This window comes from Ostrinia nubilalis, chromosome 20, assembly GCF_963855985.1.
Source record: "Ostrinia nubilalis chromosome 20, ilOstNubi1.1, whole genome shotgun sequence".
NCBI classification, from domain to species: Eukaryota; Metazoa; Arthropoda; class Insecta; order Lepidoptera; family Crambidae; genus Ostrinia; species Ostrinia nubilalis.
In genome coordinates this window covers 2,384,149-2,405,089 of record NC_087107.1, presented here as the reverse complement: position 1 = coordinate 2,405,089, position 20,941 = coordinate 2,384,149, and the positions used below count along the sequence as shown (strand labels likewise).

At 37.1% G+C, this 20,941-nt stretch overlaps 2 protein-coding genes across 2 annotated transcripts in view; one reads left to right on the top strand and one right to left on the bottom strand.

Annotated features, from left to right (window-relative positions):
- The window catches only part of LOC135081443 (nucleolar protein dao-5-like), a 190,512-nt gene that overhangs the window by 147,263 nt on the left and 22,308 nt on the right, over positions 1-20,941 (bottom strand). The window lies entirely within an intron of this gene.
- Positions 1-20,941, top strand: part of LOC135081451 (IDLSRF-like peptide) — a 123,815-nt gene that overhangs the window by 86,844 nt on the left and 16,030 nt on the right. The window contains exon 2 of the mRNA XM_063976145.1: positions 14,236-14,358. Within this exon, the coding sequence (XP_063832215.1) occupies positions 14,238-14,358 (121 nt within the window). The 5' untranslated portion in view covers positions 14,236-14,237. The remainder of the gene's footprint in view (positions 1-14,235; positions 14,359-20,941) is intronic.

Here is a 20,941-nt window from a genome sequence, read left to right as displayed (position 1 = left end):
ATGCCGGGAGACACGACTAAGTTTAAAAAAATCCTGATGACATGCCCAGGTTGTGAGCTCCAAAATCGGGGGTTTTAACGCGTTTTGTCTTTGCAACATTTCAGAGGTGGCAACCCTACCTCTAGTTTTAATTTAATGAACAACTGGAGCCCGCAAAGTGTGGTTATAAGAGCTCGGGTGTAGAATAACCTTTAAATATCTGCTGTGGACGCTAAAATTGCTTCAATATTTCTCTAACTTAGAGATAATTAACCACACAGCAAAAGCAACACTTGAAAGACAGAAACTTAAGAGGTCTGGTAGATATCGAAGCATCTCATAAGATAATTAAGTATATGATATTTTTAAGTCTTTATTGCACGTAAGATTGCGATTCAAATACCTGCCTTATCTTGCATAAAAAAGCCTGCCTCTGCCCTGTAAGTGCCTATTCACTCTCGCCTTGAAAAGGCCTGGGTTATAGTGTTCGGTAGATGACTGTAAGTATATTCCTTTTCGTACATGAAGTTATTATCACCTATCAAATACCATAACATGCTCACAGCCCGGAAAACAGAACCTACTAATTAGGAAATGCAAAGGAATAATTAATAACCAATCCGGAACTGGATTATCCCGGTTAATTCCGTTTACAGAGAGCTGTACCTCTAGTAGGAAAAACTTTCGAGTTCGTTTCGTTGCGTATTCAAAGTGTCATCGAAAAATTTTGTATGAAAAATTAAACAGCGCCCCCTAGGGCGGCTATAATATAGGGGGCGCTGTTTAATTTTTCATACAAAATTTTTCGATGACACTTTGAATACGCAACGAAACGAACTCGAAAGTTTTTCCTACTAGAGGTACTGACCTTTGAAACTGACGAGTTCATTAATATCCTAATTTATGCTGAAACATTTACTAGGAAAATTGTTTGGGAAACAAATGGATCAGGAAAATATACTTACATCGAATAAAAACAGAAAATCATATTCATATTATTATCTATTTCCATAGAACGAATAGTCCAGTATTTTAAAATATTTTCGATATAGGTACGTATATCATAATTACCTATCACCTGGGACCAAAATTAGGGTACATACAAAATGTATTGACCATTTAAAACTAACTAAATCTTATTTTAAATTCATTTAAGGTAGATACTAACCCTCTCTATGATGTTTTGCTGTACCTTCACAGGGCGTCACATGTATACCTACCTCTATTTTGTAACACCACTATAAATTATAATGTGACATGCAATAAACGTTTTGAATTTGAATATCTAATAGCTTCAGGTAAAATTCGGGTCGCCCTTTAACTTGTAAATCTTTTAAATTATTTTTCTCATAAATCAAGGCAGCGCTCTAAATGTGGTCACTATTTCAACCACCTTAAAAAGGTTAATAGTCTAGCCGTGGCCAACTCCACACCTAAAGCGGATCCTAAATCCAGCTAATGTGTCTGCTTTAACACCGTAGGTAGAGCTTATTTATAATGTCGTTTTACGGACGCTTTTAATAGCCCCTGGAGAGACACTAGCCCGAAAGTAACCGCCATTTAACTCTGTGGACATCGATATATTGACTGTAACGTTGAGAGCTTAAATTCAAAATTCATGTGGTAAAAATCAAACAACAAATAGCTAACCAAAGCTCGGTACCAATGATTTTAAAGGTTGCGAAGAGCACCTGGATGTTTTAAGGTTTTTTAAATAAATCCAGTGCTTAAACAGAACATACGATTTGGTGCTAAATATTTACCGAAGTACTTAACTTTAAGAAAACTTTTCTATTTCGTATGCGCATTTTAAAAATGGCGTGCGATTTTTAAACCGGAACGTTATTTAAGATTTAAAAAGCTCCTCCAACGGGCTAAGAAAGCTTTGAGTCATGCAAAGAAACTCTTTTCTGAAGAAATACGTTTTACTTCACTTCTGCGCCGGACCAATCTATGGAAAGCATTCGAAGAAAACGTTATATTTACCTACTTTCTTTTGTTTTTACCCGATTGCGCCAGAAGGAGGGTTATTTGTAAATCATCTCATAGCTAGGAACTTGTATGTCAGAAAAACATAACCCTCCTTCTGGTGCAGTTAGGTAATAATCTACTTGCTTTCACGGGGCTCATAGAGATTTTTGTCGGATAGCTTCCTCTATAACTAGCAACTTACCTACATTCTTTGGTACGTTAATTAATAAGTCACAAAAGAGATAAACTATCTAAAACTACTTAGGTATAGTTATAATAAGAGAATAATTAACTAACTTTATCGTTTTATCAAATTACTCATTTCTACGTTTATAATTTTTAGGTAAAAGTATTTTAAAATCGTGAACAATTAAACATTTACAGTTAAATTGCGAACTTCTTTTTAATTTACACAGCTCAGGCACGATTCCTTTGTAATTAACTTTGACGAAAAGTTGTTAATAAAAACAAGGTTTTTAATTAGCACCCATTAATTATAAAAACAAATTGTTTCCTTTGACAAAAACGGGACATTCATCAGCAGTGTTTTTGAACACGAACAATTAAAATATTAAAACCTTTAAAGCCTTATCGGCAATAAAAAAATATAACTACACTTTTTTTTACTTTGCTTCTTAATAAAGAAATAACGAAGGTCACCCTTTAAAATCTTTACAAATTCCCATTTTATTTTCATGTTATAAACTTAATAACTTTTTAAAAGATTAACAAGCAAGTTGCATCAAATCACAAATGCAAAATCGAAGATGTTTCGTACCTGCTTAAGTTTAAAGGCAGGCAAGAGCAATTTATAAAAACTTCTAGCTTTGAAATACAATCTCAGCCTCTTGGCTTTCTCGTATAATCTCGTTAGTGACGTAGTTGAAGTAAGTAAAGTAGGTTTGATGCAAGTATTACGTGAATCCTGGAATAGATTATCCGGGTTTTTTGACTCACAACAGCTTGACACTGATGGAAATAAGAGAGATTGATAAAAATAAACAACCTAATTTAATAAAGATTATAAATTACTAGTGGCCCGTCGCATCCCGTCTTAGTGAGCACGAACGTACGTTCTAAAAGGAACCCCCATTATTTTGAAACTCCTAGAACTTGTAGTTTCTGAGATTTCATGATGAGTGAGTCAGTCAATCAGTGACCCTTTCGCTTTTATAGATATAGATTTGAAACATATTGCAAAATTTTGTCATCACTACTTATTGGTAGGACGGTAAACTTATTGGTACAAACGTATTGGTAGGTACAATACAAACAAACAATATTGGTAAAGGGACGGTTTTTGTTCTGAAAGAAAAACATACTGGTGTTTCACAGCCTAAATGAAGTAAATGCCTCCCTTTTCAAGGTTAAAGTGTGATATTATTTGGCCAGCTTCATAAAAATGAGCATTGATTAACACAACATCAAGAGCTACCTATCTATTTGTGTGCATGAACATATTTGTTTGTATTGGACTGGGTGTTTTCTATGTATAATAAGTATGTATTAACAAAAAAGAAAGTATTTAAGTACGTTTATATCCGATGTCTAGTACCTATAGTACAAGCTTTGCTTAGTTTGGGACTAGAAGCGCAGTTTAAAATGTCCAAGGATATTTATTTATTTATTTATCGAGCCGAAAATAGAACAGTGCATGATAACCAGAAAAACTTCCTACAACATTCCATTCTAATCCTCAAGCGCCATCATTCAATCTTTGAGCATTTTTTAATCGCAATTACTTTACTACATCCTTTGCTATGGTATTCTAAAGGCACGATAGCCGAGCGGTGAAGGGGTCGGACTGGCCGACTCGTGATCCGGGGAATGCGGGTTCGGTCCCCGCCGCCGCTCGAGTATTGTAGTGAGCTCACTCGTGACACAAGCATATTTAGCTTAGTACGAGGGGCTAACGGGACTATTAGTAATTTGTTATTACACAATCTACAGAAAAAAATCCACAGAGTATGGGTCAGTGTGTTTACTAAACACACTGACCCATTTTGTGTTGTAACAAATTCTCGTTAGTTGTGTCTGACAGAACGATTTTTCCATGCTCCCTTGTTTTCTAAAGTTACAATTAAGGCTTCAGATGGCTTTAAAATGCCAAGTATTTTTCTTTACAATCTCATCTGAACCTTTTAATAAGAGACTAAAAGGGTTTCCGGGGTCAATTTAGATGGCATTTCCTTAGCAACAAGCTTTGTTTTTGATCGTCAACCGACAATTTTTAGGTTGTGGTAATTGCGACAGATGAATTAAGTGTGAGCCGTGTTTACAAAGGCCTACGTTACCTGCAGGGGGACTGAACATTGTCGTGAAAAACAAATAGTTTTTACGATATGACCGACACTAAGCGGGACTTCATGGTTAGGTGCGTGACATGGAAGCATAACATAACTCGACAAACGTTTACATTACGTACCTAATCGTACGTGAGATACAACTTATTATTCAGACGTGAGATACTTCGTTAAAACATTATTGAATTAACACGCATAGTGATATAGGGGCTTGGCCGAGTTGCACCACCTAACTTTGACCGTACTTTGACGTTAACCGGTGGTTTTTGTATATGGAGTTTGACAGATTTTTTAAAGTAAGATGGTGCAACCCAGCCTTACGAATAAATTTTATGACACCATTTCCACCGTAGATAAAATTATATCTGAATTCGGAATTTTCGACCACATCTACAAAAGTAATTTGAATACGGAAAAAAACTCTTTCTTCTGCCTGTTTTTCCTGCATTGCGGAAAAACTACTAAATATTTATATGAGGGCCGCAGTCCTTGGATTTGTGCTGCATTTGCATCACATAATGGGCTGATCGGTGGTGTATATCCGCCATATTGTCGCGGCTACACTATGCGGGAAATTGATCGGGAAAGATAGTATAAACACGCGTTTCAGTTTAGCCGTACGTCACCCATAAGTACTTTTTACTCAGGTGTGCGTGTTCATGCTTCGGTCCGATTAATTTCTCGTAGTGTAACTGCGCCAATATGTTAAGAGATAGAGCCCATTTCACTATTGAAACTTAACGCGTGTTAAGTATCCTAAACATGTAATAAATCTTCTATAGTATTAAAACGAATTAGTATCACAACCAATCAATTGAAGTATCGTATAGAATGTACTTTAAGGCGCTTCGGACTAAATTAATCCGCTGCCAATCGATCAACATGGAAAGCATTGGGGGAGGCCTATGTTCAGCAGTGGACGTCCTATGGCTGAAATGATGATGATGATGATGGACTAAATTACCTTTCTCCTAAATCATAATCTAGTTACTAGATTTAACTGATTGTCCTACTTTATAACTTGATGGCTTGATATTCAAAACCCTAAGTGATCAAAGATCGATTCGTGTTGTTGATAAATTAATATATGTAGTTATATGTAAGTACTTTCCTATTTTTGGCTCGTTGACTTGATATTGATGGATTAACTATACCAAAAATAAATAATGGTTTTATACTCGAAGTGAAAAATTGTCTGGCTGATTAAGTATATACTTAGTTCCATCTAAATATAGTTTCAATGTTGCTCCAATAATGTTGGAGCACTGAAGCCATTAATCAAACTGAATATCCAGTTTCTCTCGACATGGGCTTAAGGGTCTTGAGGTAATTCCAGTAATACGAGTAAATACAGCTTTGTAGATAAATAAATTATTATACATGATATTGAATATTAATACCCAATATTATATTCTGTGGTTAGTTATCAATGGGTCTAGACAAAGTGCACATTATAATTAATCGCAAACCAGTCGAAAAGTGTTCGAAAAGCCTGGAGTTTTGACGGATTCGATTTTCGATTCGATAAAAAAGTGCAACTTGTCTAGGCGGGCTGAATTAAGTTTTTTATGATCGATTAAAGTTATTAAAAGTAGTGAACTAAGGCAAAAAATATCTAATGTGTAAAAATACTGCAGTAGTTGTTCGTAGTCGAAAACAATGCGATTATAGTGAGAGCTTTCGATGTGGCTAAACGCAAACCGCGAAAGTCAAGAAACGAAAAAAACGTGGGAACTAATTTTACTACTCGCTAAGAAAAACGTTCAGGAACTGCAAAAGGAAGCGGTAAGTCACTCCAAGTAACAAACAATGATGGAAATCCACTAACCTCAAAAATAGACCAGGATCGGCTTCAGCACCCTTTGCAAGATGCCAATACACGAGGCTCGACTGACTATGTAATCCATAAGTCCTTCTGAGACACATAGTTCACGAGCACTAATAAAGTTTGCACAATACACAATACACATCACAATATTTTAACGGTTGACACTTCAGTACGGGTATTTTCACATTTCAGTCTCAAAAATCGTGACAAAATAATAATTATTACGGTTGCAAACTAAAGAGTTTTCATAACAATGATTTGATTGGTTCGTCAAACGTCGCCAGAACTTTTTATCAGCCAATCAAATTGCCCCAAATAAGACAACTAGCGCCACCTAGCGCAGCGTTCGACTGAACCATTTGAAAATTAGATGGTAGTCAATATAAAAACTTTTCAATTCTGATTTTCAGGATAATTAATATTTAAAAGGACGGTTAACAATAATAAAAAATCACTGAAATCACCCTAAAATCTCAGTTAGTGTTAAAAAAAGCTGTGAAATTCGACTTTTGTAGTTTTTAAACCGATAAATGGTTATTCAATTGAGTTTAGTGGCGGCATCAAATCAATGCAAACTAGGATAAAACATAAAAATGTTTATATAAAATGTTAAAATGTTTTGTAATGTTCTTTAAAATCACAGAGACCAAACAAATAAAATTAGCTAAACTCTATTGGCTTCTTAATATTAAGGGTAAGGTAAGTATAATATTTTTATCATCGATCCCTTCGGTTTCAATAAGTTTGACGTCAACGCCGTTATAATAAAAGAAGCCAAAAGATAAAATTAATACCGAAGTAAAAGGTTATCCTAAAATAACAACCTATTTGAGAGCGGGTCAAGAAATTCATGTAGGTAGTTTATTCTTTTATGTTATACTAGCTTTTGCCCTCGGCTTCACCCGCGTGAAATTTCGTTTGTCACAGATCGTCATATTATAGCCTACCTATATGTTATTGGGTTGTAAACAATAATACTGTAAAGTTTCATCAAAATCCGTTTAGTAGTTTTTGCGTGAAAGAGTAACAAACATCCAGACATCCAAACATCCAAACTTTCGCATTTATAATATTAAGTAGGATCAAATAGGTGCAATAAATATGTACACTTATTATATATAATGTATGAGTATCTACGTCTATTTATTTAGGTCTTTGTCCCGCGAAAATAAAAAAGTATTTTTTTGGTTAAAATACTTTTTCGTCTTGGATATAAATCTTGTATTGTTCTTAAGTCCTGAGTTTAATTATTATTATTATTGAATACATTATTTATACAGTAGCCAGCACATAAAACTTTAGTTCTAGCTGAACTCAGTCAATGCCTGAGATATGGAACTTAGAAAGAAAGAAAGAAAGAAAGAAAGTATTTATTTGATGCGAGTATTTATAAAAGCGTTACAAATAAATAACAACTTAAACACTAAAAACAGAGTACACGCACCAAAATGGCATCTGCTCAGTATAAGCCGTGACGGCAGAGAGCACGTCACGACCACTGGTATTCTGCGGATGCCAGTTTAGCAGAAGGGCGCAGCCCGCCCAGAAACATCAATCAACATTATTTAGGTACGTGAAACTTGAACATATTTTTATACAGTTCAAACTCTACATCTAAGCTCTATAAAATAGTAGACAGATGACAACCAAACTTGGAAGCCGCACGGGAGGGTGTTTTGATAATGTCAAACGTCTGCGAAACTTCAGATTTCCTTCAGATTTATATGCTCTTCCGTGGAGGGTAGTTGAACGGGAAGCATGGTCGATCTGTTTTAATGGTTTCAATTTATTATTTAATGGACTTTAGTGTACAAATTTGGTGTTATTTTGTGTTCTAAAGTGCAGTGAAGTGATAAATTATAATTTATTCATTCCATTCATCCATTGAAATACTTGGAATTTGAGTGCGCATCGAGTGTCGAGTGGGTTGTCGTATGAACAACCCGCTTTGGACCCGGTGGCGTCTCGAAACCTGCTTACGGGCATACTTAACTCCACGGAATCCATGAAAAATCAATAGAACTGAAACACCCACGTTCTATTGATAACTATGTCAATTATTTTTCACTCGACATTGGCAGAAATAAACCTCACAGAGAGGTTTGGTTGCCATTAAAAAAAAATGCTCTGTCACGTCATAATATGTCAATGTCACCCCTCCCGTGCCGCTGCCATACCTCAGGTACTGATTGAGTTAAGTACTAGACCTATAACTTTTCAATCCAAAGCCCAATATTTAGCTTTTCCATAGATATGCCGTAATTATTCAAATATACAAATAACATCAGCATTCATATTAATAACATACAAAATATTCGAGTTATTAGTAAAACACCAGTGAATTACATTCAGTAACCACTTTTCAAAGGATTAAATTATAAATGATTTACCGAATACAATATCTCGCCTAGTTTGTTTTCGAAATTGCATTGCATTCGCTCATTATTATCACGTTTGTTTTAACAATGGACTGACGAAATTAAATGTTTGCCTGCCAGTAAATTATACAATACCACGTTCAAACCACGCGTAACTAGGTAACTATTTGCCCACTCTATGAAAGCACTGCATTATGATTAAAGTTATTAATTAATAGAGCTTTCATTATTCTCTCTGCAACATCTAAATATTATACATATAACTCAAAGGTGACTGACTAACTGACATAGTGATCTATAAACGCACAGCCCAAACCACTGGACGGATCGGGCTGAAATTTGGCATGCAGGTAGATGTTATGACGTAGGCATCCTCTAAGAAAGGATTTTACGAAACTCCACTCCTAAGGGGGTAAAACGGGATCCACGCGTACGAAGTCCCGGCGGCCGTTAGTCTACTATATAAAAATAAGTCGGGTTTTCCTCCATGACGCTATAACTCCAGAACGCACGAACCGATTTCCACGGTTTTGCATTCGTTGGAAAGGTCTCGGGCTCCGTGAGGTTTATAGCAAAGAAAATTCGGGAAAAGGGGGTAAAACAGGATCCACGCGTAACGCGTACGAAGTCGCGGGCGGCCGCTAGTTAGTTAATATTTTTTACTTTTTTCTATGTTGTTTTGAATTACTACATTAAACTAGGTAACTAGCAGCACTACAAAGAACTTTGTTACTATCCCAAATGTATTTTATACGAGTTCTTCGTTTTAGAACCGTATTCGTAACTGCTTTCTTTATTTTAAACTTGTTTCTTCGCGTAGTTTTGCAAGTCTGTTACTTGCCGATTTATCATTGTCTAAGGTAGGTACACTCTATCTTTGCACTTTAATGAAAATTCGGCTAACTTTTAGAATTTTAGCGTGAGCCTATTGGCACAGTGGCGCAGTACTTACCTTTGATTTAGTTCTTATTGTACCTATTGTTGTTGTTTTATTTACTTGCTGTGACAATTTTTTTTTTATTATAAATGTTACTAAAATACAAACAAATAGATTTGCTTTAAGACAAGTGTAAATAAAAAGCTTAGGACTCTATTACGATACTAAACTAAATTATTACTGTTTTCCTGTACGTCTCAGCCAGATAATCTCGAAGTACGTGCTTAAACTCAATGCCTGAAGTTTTATTATTTCTCGAAATACATATCCAAACAACATTCCGAGAAAACGTAATGGTACAACAATAAAAACTTTTGAATAGATTGCAAGAGACTGAGCTTGTGTAATTCTGCGTGAAATGGATAAAAAGGTTGATATATTTAGTAGAGGTGTAGGCTGTTTTAATTTATATCCATTTTAAACTCAGAGTTTTATTATTTCCTTATCAAGATTCCTGTGCCACTTTCTTTTGACGTAAACATTAAGCAGAACTTTAAAAGCTGTAGCTAAAGGTATTGCTTACACTATGTCGAAGCAATGAGCTCACATTTACGAGGTGGGGTCATTGGACCGACGTCACTATCCGTAATTCACACAAAATCATTCAAAAGTTTCTTTAGCTTTTTTCGATAAACAACTTGAAAAAATCGAACTGCCTAACTGAATTCCTGGGTTCGATTCCCGCCTTTCAAATTTAGCCTGGAAGCGACTCTAATCGTTTAGAAATTTTAATTTCATAAGCTTGATAGTAACAAAAATACCCAAAAATATCCGTAACCAAAACACCCTACGTCACTACATAACAACACAAGCACTAAAGCTACAAGTGACATTCGGTTAATGGCGAGTGGCAGAAACCGCAAACTTTTAATTAGTTCAAACTTCAGCTAACTTGGCAACAGCCTAGAAGGATCAGCCTACTCATGTAGGTTCTTATACTGTCGTAACAGTCATGAAAACTATCATATTCATCATCATCATCATTTCAGCCACAGGACGTCCAATGCTGAACATAGGCCTCCCTCAATGATTTCCACAATGGCCGGTTGGTGGCGGCCTGCATCCAGCGCCTTCCCTGTGATACTGTATATTGCATAATGCCTCTATAGAGTATTTTTAGGCAAACTATCATGTGAGTCAAGATGGTAGTGATCACCACGGCCTGTCAACAATCACTATCAATTTTATTTTTAAGGTGTTGTTGTTAATGTTTGTCAAGTAGTTAATCTATTTTGGTGAACCCACCCGTAATACAAACATGAGTTTAACACGAGCGGTTCGTTAACCGTTTGTCTCGTTAGACAAACCTATACCTAAACTACACTAACCTATATCTACAAATTTTAATTATGAATGAAAGTAGAAATAAAACAAACCAAATGACATCGCCTACCTAAAAAGCCTGAAATTATACTGAAGAAAACAAACGTGCATTTCTCATTCATAATTACACACATAAAGTACTTACCCTCTGAAACATAACATTAGTAACTAGGTACTTTGTTTTCTGATGTCGAGAACTGTTGTTATTGCCCTCGAGAGGCGAGACTGTTCTTTTTTTTCTTTTTAAAAGAACCCAGAGTGGAATAGCCCTATTCGTTTTAATGAAACAGCATAATGGCCTTTTTCATTTACTTTTTTAATTACGGCTTGTAAACATTATAGCAAAGGCATTAATCACTTTCAGCCATCTCTCTCGGGTTGCTAAATCATGTTTAATTCTGTTAATTATTCAAAACTTTAGTTAAATTGTTGTAAAACCTCATTGAAGTAGTCTAAAATAAATTAAGCAAAACAAATGACTCTCTAGCGAGTAGGTACTAACAAATAAATCCAATAGAGGTTTTAGAGGCTAGCTAGAAAATGCTAGAATAATTTAAGCGTTCAGTAAAACAAATCAACCGAGGAAAAATAACTTCTCAAAGTTTCTTATGATCAAAACTATTATCAAAAGCATCTCAAGCTACAAAACTCCACTGTAGAACTTAATACTATTAAATTTCTCCAAGTTATCGAACTAAAAATCCACTCAAGCAAAACTTCGAAGTTACTCGAACGTTAACTATCGATTAGGGTTGAACTTCGTTTAATTCGAAACTAATCGACGAGAGGGTAATACGATCGTCTTGACTCTAATTGGGATAACTTGGAGGGAAACCTACATGCTCATTTAGAACTTGGTTTAATTGTGTTATGTACTGAGACTAGACTTTACAGAATAAGTTTCTTGTAATCTAAAAGAAAGAAGTAATGAGGCCTGTTTTTAATGAGCCTCTGTCAGTAGAAGTAGCCAAGTAGTAAAAGGATTGATAGATTAGATAGTTACCTGTACAATACAAACAATGCGTGTTGATAACTCGATAATTTTAGTACATATCTGCCAGATTTCTCTATTCGAGAATTCCAAAACGAGGTTGTCGTTTATGTACTTGATAGATAGGTAAGTACATAATAAACGATGAGATGATGTTAAACAGAATAGTCTCTTTTCATAATGCATATTGTAAGGCTGAATAAATAAATGAAAATTTAAGTATTAATCCAGAAATGTGAACTTTTCTCAACTTATTTACCTACTTTTTTATTTTTTCTAAGCCGAGTTTTAATCAGAAGAAAAATCCCACTGAATCCCTTACACCTTAATTTTTTATAACTCTCTAAACCAGAATACCGTATAATTTACACCGTTTTGAATAAACCCAACAGCAGTTTCATAAACATAAGAAAAATGGCCCGTTGAATTATTTTAATGAAAACAGCGGCGTTTAATGAAAGGTCCATAATTAATAACAAAATAAGCACCAAGTGGGGTCATGCCCGCTCCTGAATCTCCATTAAATATCTCTAGGTTTTATTATGCATATTAATAAAGATTATACTTTACATCTAGTTTTTAGACATTTACTTTAGGAAGGAAAAACTAAAACACATTGTACCTTACTCAATTAATACGACTTACCTATTTTATTATTCAGTAATATGTAGGAAAAACTAATTTACCTACAAAATAAGGAGTATTTCCCTTATTACGTTTTACTCGTATGAAAAAAGAAAACCAAGAAACAGTTTTTTGTGATGATAGTTTGGGTCCAAATGAATATTTTATTTATCTCACCTACTTATGTTACAAAAAATGATAATAATGTACTTTGTATTGATCGTAGCATTATTTAAAGAAGCTTAATAGTGATACAGAGATAGAGTGATGTGAGGTGACACAGCAATGAGGAAAATGATGACGGCATATCAGTTTCAACTCTATACAGCATCCTATGTCATTGTATTATAATTATGCGATTTTGCTTCTACAACAAAAAAAAATCTAATGTGTTATCGACTGTACTTCCTCTTATTCTTGTTCACGTCATTTACATCTCGTTTTAACATTTCCTACGCCAGTAATAATGCTACAAATCCCATCGGACTCGACCTTCTTTATCCAAAATATCAAACATCATTAAACTTTCTTTGAGTGGATGCCAGAGTTCCACTTTATGCGGCCAGGACGTGAGAAGAATTCTAAATCTGCACATTTCGTGGAGTTTTAATGCTTTATTTTTCAGAATTTTATGCAACAGTCTCTCAAAGGATTGCATTTTTAGCGACATGACATGATTTCGAAATCGTTTGATTTAAAATTCCGGCAATACCGATACTTTTGGGCTAAGTATAGTGGCCTTCAATTTTCATTCGAAAAAAATATTTAAAATTGCCCTATGCCTTGATCACACGTACCGAGCAAAAGCCTTGATCACACGTACCAAGCAAACAGGCGAGACAGTGAAATGTTTACTCGGTCGAGACAATTGGGTGAGCGAGTCACATACTCGAGCGCTCCGCCGAGCTTGTGGCCGAGCACTCGGCGTAATGTTCATACGCACCGAGTACTCGGCCGAGAGCACCGTCTCGCCCGTTTGCTCGGTACGTGTAGTATGATCAAGGCTATACGGGTGAGCCAGTGCTCTCGGCCGAGTACTCGGTGTTTATGAACATTACGCCGAGTGCTCGGCCGAGCGCTCGAGTAGGTGACTCTCTCACCCAACTCTCTCGGCCTAGTATCATTTTACTGTCTCGCTCGTCCACTCGGTAGGTGTGATCAAGGCATAAACTATTGACCTCGCCAGCTGTAGAGTGCAGGCTAAAGCCTCCATTTGTCTTTGGTAAATAGTTTCAACTAGAAGCCATCTACTGCTGTGCTGGACAAAGACCTGCCTAAGGATTTCCGTAACGACCGGCCTTACGCTGCCCTCATCCAGGCGCTTCCCGTGCGTGCTCCTGTTGTGGAGACTAACGACCTTTATCATCATCATCATTTCAGCCACAGGACGTTCACTGCTGCACATAGGCCTCCCCCGATATCCACGTCGCCCGGTTCGTAGCGGCCTGCATCCAGCGCCTTCCTGCTACCTTTATGAGGTCCACCTTACAGGTGGACCACAATGACCTTATGATGATAATAATGATTAAAATAGTAAGACACGGGTCTTAACGCGCCGTTTATTATTGAGTTAGTGAGCCGTGGTCACAAGCAGACTGGCGGCTCGCGGCGTCGTCCGTTCGGGCGGGCTTGGAAATTTTCAACTACCCTCATATTGTCATTTGTTACAATACCACTAGTGTTGTTAGCACGACACACAACACTCACAGTACTATCCGTATTCGTACTTGACGGCAATATTCGCGGTTTGCATTTATTAATTACAGGATTCCACACTGGTGACAATTTTAATCCGTCCTTCCGATTGAAATTTTTATGTTTCTTAATTTCAATCGCTTCTCGAACTATTCTAGTGTAATCTTAGATAATAATGATGCTGATGATGAATCCGTTTGTTGCAGAGATGTCGTCGTGCCGTGTAGCGGCGTGCGTCGCCGCGCTCCTAGCGGTGTGCTGCGCGCTGCCTCCTGCTGTCCTCACGCTGGACCTCAACCGGCTGTATGGGCACCATACCAAGCGATCTGGTGAGTAACCAGTGGCTACCGAAGGTCTGGATGATGCGTGAACTTGGGTACGAAGATCTGGAGGTGTCCTCTAGCTCATGCGACAGTAGCGTACTTTTGTTGCGCGCTGCACTCTGCTGTGCTGACGCTGGACCTCAACCGGCTGTATGGGCACCATACCAAGCGATCTGGTGAGTTAACAGTAGCTAAACGGGACTATTCCCACCTCTCGTTCCCACCGCTGCAACTCCTGTGTCCAGGATCTACAGCTTGACCGCCATAAAAACCCAACCAATGAAGGTCAAGTTTGTCCCGGGGGAAAGTTAAACTGTCATTGGACCCGAAACGAAATTAATCAAAAAAACATAGGAGGAGTTAGAAATTAAGGTACGACTTCCTAATAGTTTAGACTTAACAATGGCTAGCAAAGGGCTGAACTTGGCAACTTGCCAGTAGCGTACTTATGCTGCTCCCTGCTGTCCTCACACTGGACCTCAACCGGCTGTATGGGCATCACACCAAGCGATCTAGTGAGTAACCAGTAGCTACCGAAGAGCTGGACGATGCGTAAACTTGGGAACGAAGATCTGGAGGTGTCCTCCAGTTCATGCAGCCGTCAGACTCTAGCCAGTAGCGTACTTATACTGTCCGCTACCCACTGCAGTGCTCACGCTAGATTTTAACTGTACGGTCACTACACCAAGTGCTCTAAGTCAACAGTAGCTAGCGAAGGGTTGGACGATGCGTGAACTTGGGGACGAAGGTCTGACGGTGTCCTTCAGCTCATGCGGCCCTCAGACCCTATCCAGTAGCGTACTTATGCTGTGCGATACCCACTGCTGTAGTTACGTTGAACCTCAACCGGCTGTATGGGCATCACACTAAGCGATCTGGTGAATTAACAATAGTAACAAAGAGCTGGACGATGCGTGAATTTGGGGCCGAATGTCTGGAGGTGTCCTCCAGCTCATGCGGCCATCAGACCCTAGCCAGTAGCGTACTTATGCTGTATCTACCCACTGCTGTGTTCACGCTAGACTTTAACTGTACGGTCACCACACCAAGTGCTCTAAGTCAACAGTAGCTAGCGAAGGGCTGGACGGAGCCGTACACTGGAACCCCCAAGCCCAGCACTTGGTTCATGATCCAGAACCATCATTTATTTATTTTTATTTTATTTTGTTTGGAAAACATACAGTGAAACAATAAAAGATTAACCACTGCTTAAGAAACTATACACCATTTACATGTTTTCGCATAAATGTGTAGCAATACAATTATACAACAAAAGCCAATTCGCTTACATGAGAGAGTTATTTTTAAATTAAGATCTATACCTACATTAAACAGCTGATGAACCGTCGAACCAAGATTTAGCCAATGTGTCCCTAAAGAGATTTGGTTTCGAGTTAAACAAATCGAGTTCAGGAATGGTAACCAATTTGATTACTTCACATGCCGATCGCAAAAAGAATGAATTCTGTCTGTAGTTGGTACTGCAGCTGGATATTTATATAAATAGGCAGCCTAACAGTTCTATTAGGAACTTTGAGACAGATTTTCGAGAGCAGTTCTGGAGAATCAATATAATTCTGTGCGATTTTTACTAAAAATATGATATCCGCAATTGCTCTTCTGTGTTTAAGGGGTAAAATATGGAATCTACGACATCTAGTCTCATAGTCAGAATCACGAATCCCACACTTGTACTGCAAGAACCTCATAAACCTACGTTGAACGGATTCCAGTCTGTCAGAGTGGACCTTATAACGAGGGTTCCAGACCTGAGAACAATACTCGAGGGTACTTCGCACCAAGGAACAGAATAGAATTTTGGGTACTTTGATATCATTGAATTGTGAACACGTTCTCATAATAAAACCCATTGCTCTCCTAGCTCTTTTAGCAATATTGTCCACGTGTTTCTCATACGTCAATTTAGTATCATGTATGATACCTAGGTCTCGTATCTCCACCACTTCCTTCAGTTCCTGTCCCCTAAGATAGTATGTGTTGCACAGTGGCTTCCTTTTACGTGTGAAACATATAAAATTACATTTTGCAACGTTTAAATCCAACCTATTCAAGGAGCAATACTGCTCAAACCTATCCAGATCCTCCTGAAGAAAACGAGAGTCATCATAAGAGCAAATATTTTTAAATATCTTCATATCATCAGCGTAAAGAAGAAATTTTGAATGTTTGAAGCAAGTACACACATCGTTTATGAAGATATTAAAGAGCAAGGGTCCCAATAAGGAACCTTGAGGGACGCCTGAGGGAATATTGGTCCAGCAAGAAGAGAAGCCATTCACCACTACAGCCTGAGATCGATTTTCAATGTATGAGGTAAACCATCTAAACAGGTTACCATGAACTCCTGCAAGGAGAAGTTTTCGCAATAGCAACACATGATCAATCCGATCGAAAGCTTTACTGTAATCAGTGAAAATGGCGTCCACTTGTCCTCCAGAGTCCATGCAAGAAGTGGTAAAGTCCGTGAACAGTAACAGATTTGAGGCTGTTGACCTCTTTTTTAAGAATCCGTGTTGCTCTGGGATAAACTTCGATGACAGAGCCCCATAAACTTCAGCATACACTATTCTTTCAAAGATTTTTGCAAATATGCAAAGTTTTGATATAGGCCTATAATTCCCTATCTCACTCTTACAGCCACTTTTGTGCACGGGTGTGATGAATGCAGATTTCCAAATTACAGGCACGATTCCTTCCGAAATTGATCGCCTGAATAAAATAGTAAGTGGTAGGGTTAAGTATTTTGCACATTTAAGAATGAACAATGGCACGATTTTATCTGGCCCAGCACCTTTACTTAAGTCTACTGATTTAAGTAGTTTGAAAACTTTATCGGAATCAATCTCAATGTCACTAATAGTGTTTGAATCATTCCCATTTAGAACTCCGGAAAAAACATAAGTGTTACTTAAAGGTGAAGAGAGAAATGTAGAATGAAAGTAGGAGGCAAAAAGATTACAGATTTCTTCACCCGTATTTGCGGATTGGTCCTTGTAATGTAAAGTTGAAGGAATAATATTTGAACCACTTTTACTAGATCTAACAAACGACCAAAACATTTTAGGTTGCTCAATTATAGCATTTTCAGTACGCTTAATGTAATCATCATAGCATTTCTGTTCTACTCGCTTAGCCCTTTCACGCAGAACACAAAATGTGGTATAATCATGACTGTTGTTATATATTTTATATTTATTAAAGAATTCATAACCAGAATCATTAACCTATCCTGGGCATGAAATGATCAAGGGGGCTCTTTTTCTCTAAAAAAATCGATCTTGAGGCCCTACTCAGTGCCCAGTGGGAAAGAGGGACCTACCCTGACAAACCTCGTATTGTCGTATTGAACTTGCTAAAAAATCTACTACGTGTTAACCGTCTGTAGCAGTATTTGTAATAACTAGCAACAAACTTTATGAGCCTATTTACTTCATTTACCTACTTATAATCACGCGACGTAACACAACAAAACAAATAGGAAAAGTCGATAAAATAAAAAATAGAAGAGATTCAACTAAATACAACATTAAAAACCTAAGTAACATGAAACTTTAATATACGTTTACTTTCTCATCATTTTTCCAATAACCTCTTTTATAACTCAATTTGTTTTTACGAGGAAATCGATCTCTGAGTATTTTCCTCCACAGAACAGGTGTTCTTTTCTATTATAAAAGGAATTAAGTTTCGTGGAAGAAATAATCGAATAAAAATAACTTCCCTCTAATATTACCTACAAATTGAATATTGTGCGTACACAGTCAACTTACTACAATACTCGAACCAATTCTTAAGATTGAAAAGAGTTTAGAAACCTGTGACATAAAATTATTAACTAGGGAATAAATTTACTTTTGTGGCTGCCAATATTTCTAAATAAACCAACCCCCAAGGTAAAAGGCTACCATCAATTTCGTTTCCAATTTTTCTCGAAAGCCAAGTCTGCCCAATAGCGTAGCCACGTGTAATATATTCGGTGTAATGCGTCATCATCAATCAGCGTACACCTCAATTCCCAGGCCCTGAAGTGGTGTAGAACTAGGGCTAGAATCATAAAGTAAACCACGCTATTCCCTAGTCAAATCATTTGATATGAGCTGAAGTCCTTATGAGATAGTTTTTGTAGAATTTCCCGAAAGGGCCTACTCGCTTGGAAAAACTATATCGTGTCTCATCACTATACGTAGCGCGTATTGAAATAATAACTATAATAAGAGAGAGCCGACTCTACTAGCAGAAGCTTTTGGGACTGTTCCTAAATAAAATTTATAAAATCACTTTGTTTATTTGTCTCTACTGCCTTAATAGTTCCAAAAAAACGTACTTTTGACGACGAAGTTTTAATGATTTCCCGATAAGATGCCTTTGGTTGCTTATGCAATCTGATATCATGGTTGACTTTAGATTAATCCATGGTAAGACAGTAGAATAGTGGAATAGGTAGGTATTTCTATACTTGAAAAATCAAAAATCAATCCGTTAAACTCCATACAAAAAAAGGCTTTTCTACCACTTTTCGACTGGTTTGCGATTAAAATGTGCACTTTGTCTAGACCCACTGGTCTATACATGATGACTCAAAGAAGATCTAATACCATAGTATTCTAGTCCCTTCAGAGATATCAGCAATTAGTTCGTCCCACTTTTTCCCACAATAAATGTACGTAAACAGAGATAAAATAGGTAACAGTCCTGAGAAATATAATAAAAATAAATAGCCTAAAGCCTAATGAACTAAAGATAATACCTACTTCCATTAAAGTTGTTTAGCCAGCCAATTGAAAAATCGGTAACAGAAGAAAACAACTCAGCCTCGTAGAAAGCTTACTTTAATACCTGTCTCCCCCAGGGAAATCATATTTAAGGGCGATTCATTTCGACGACGCTTTGGAATATTTGATGAGATCGTCCTACGAATCGTTTTGAGTCTGTCTCATTTCATTAACTTGGGTTTAGTTAGATAACATAACTTTAGGAATGAAGTTAAGGTAATAGTTTTCACTTTCACACATTAGTCTTCAACTTATAGTTTACAATATGGTAGTGCTACGCCTGTAATAATACTCTTTATCAGGGATGTTAAGGATATCCGTAACCTTAACCGAAACTTTCGGATATCCGAAATAAAAAAATACCCGAAACCGTAACCGTAACCGATTCAAAAGTTTTGGATAGTTTCGGATGTAGGCAGTTTAAATTGTATGAGTTAATATGTAAAGGCGTAACAGCCTTTTTAACCTTTATAATGCCATCTAGTATCATTTTTTATTTTCTTATTACTTTTTATTAGATGAAAAGTGTGCGGCTATGAATGAACTGTGTTGGACAACTATTGCAAATTGCATTCTAAAGCACATATATCCGTAACCGTAACCGAAACTTTCGGATATCCGAAATAAAAAATATCCGTAACCGAAACCGGTATAATATTAATCCTATATCCGTAACCGTACCCATAACCGAGGCTACATATCCATAACATCCCTACTCTTTATTACATCGTGTGAATTTTATTTCAACCTTTAATTTAAGTTACTTGATTACAAAATCCTATTTAAACATTTTAATTTTCCTTTGTATAATGAAAATTCCCTCTTCTCTTTCCCATCACTTCAACAATTCAAGTGGATACGCCATTGACCTCCAATAAAACTCGAATAGTTAAGGTCGGGTACTTCAAAGGGAAAGTTAAACTGCCTTTAGACCCGCTACAAGAACAATCAGAAGAAAGAGGAGTTAGAACTTCGACCCTTCACTCGTTGGAGAAAGGAAAACATAAGTGGGCTCACAGACGAGCGACAGTATATCGGCGACTGCTTGCGACTTGTTTGCAACGATCGGCGACCGATGCATTGCGACTCTGCGGTCACTCGGCAGTCAGAGAGTGTCAACATGTTATGACAGCGAAAGGCGCGAGTCGCCGACAGTCACTATCGCAAGCAGTTGCTGACATAATGTCGCTCGTCTGTGAGCCCTCTAAGTGGGCGGGTAGTCAAACATGTTCTACTCATCTTTGGGGATAATTACATCAGAGTCCGTCTTTTTCTCGCAAGTAATCTGGCTGAGCATTTATCTTATATGAATTAGGAAAATATTATGATTACTTTGTTATTGGGTACATGAGATGATTGCTTCATTAGGAGAATACGGCGAAGCTGTTACTCAGGAATAAGTTCGGAGTTCTGTCTATACAAAATGTTACGTATTAAAGTATTACTGTTATAGTTCTGCCACTTTAGTGTAATCATGAAGTATGATATGAAACGAGGCAACATCGAAAAAAGAAATTTACAAATATTTGTGGGCACGTGTGTGGTCAAACTATCTACCTGATAGCAGTTTAATAAAATACTTTTGCCTTCCGAGAAAATGTGTCTGCTCCTTGAAAAATTACATCGACACGGATTAGGGACGAGGACCAGAGCTTACTATTTAATGATATTGTTAACCAATTCCTAAATAAACTGTGTTTGAATCCAAAAGACATATCATCATGGTGATTAAAAATTGGGTTAATCAACTTTAACAGGTACAGACCTACATTATTATTAATCAACAACATCAATAC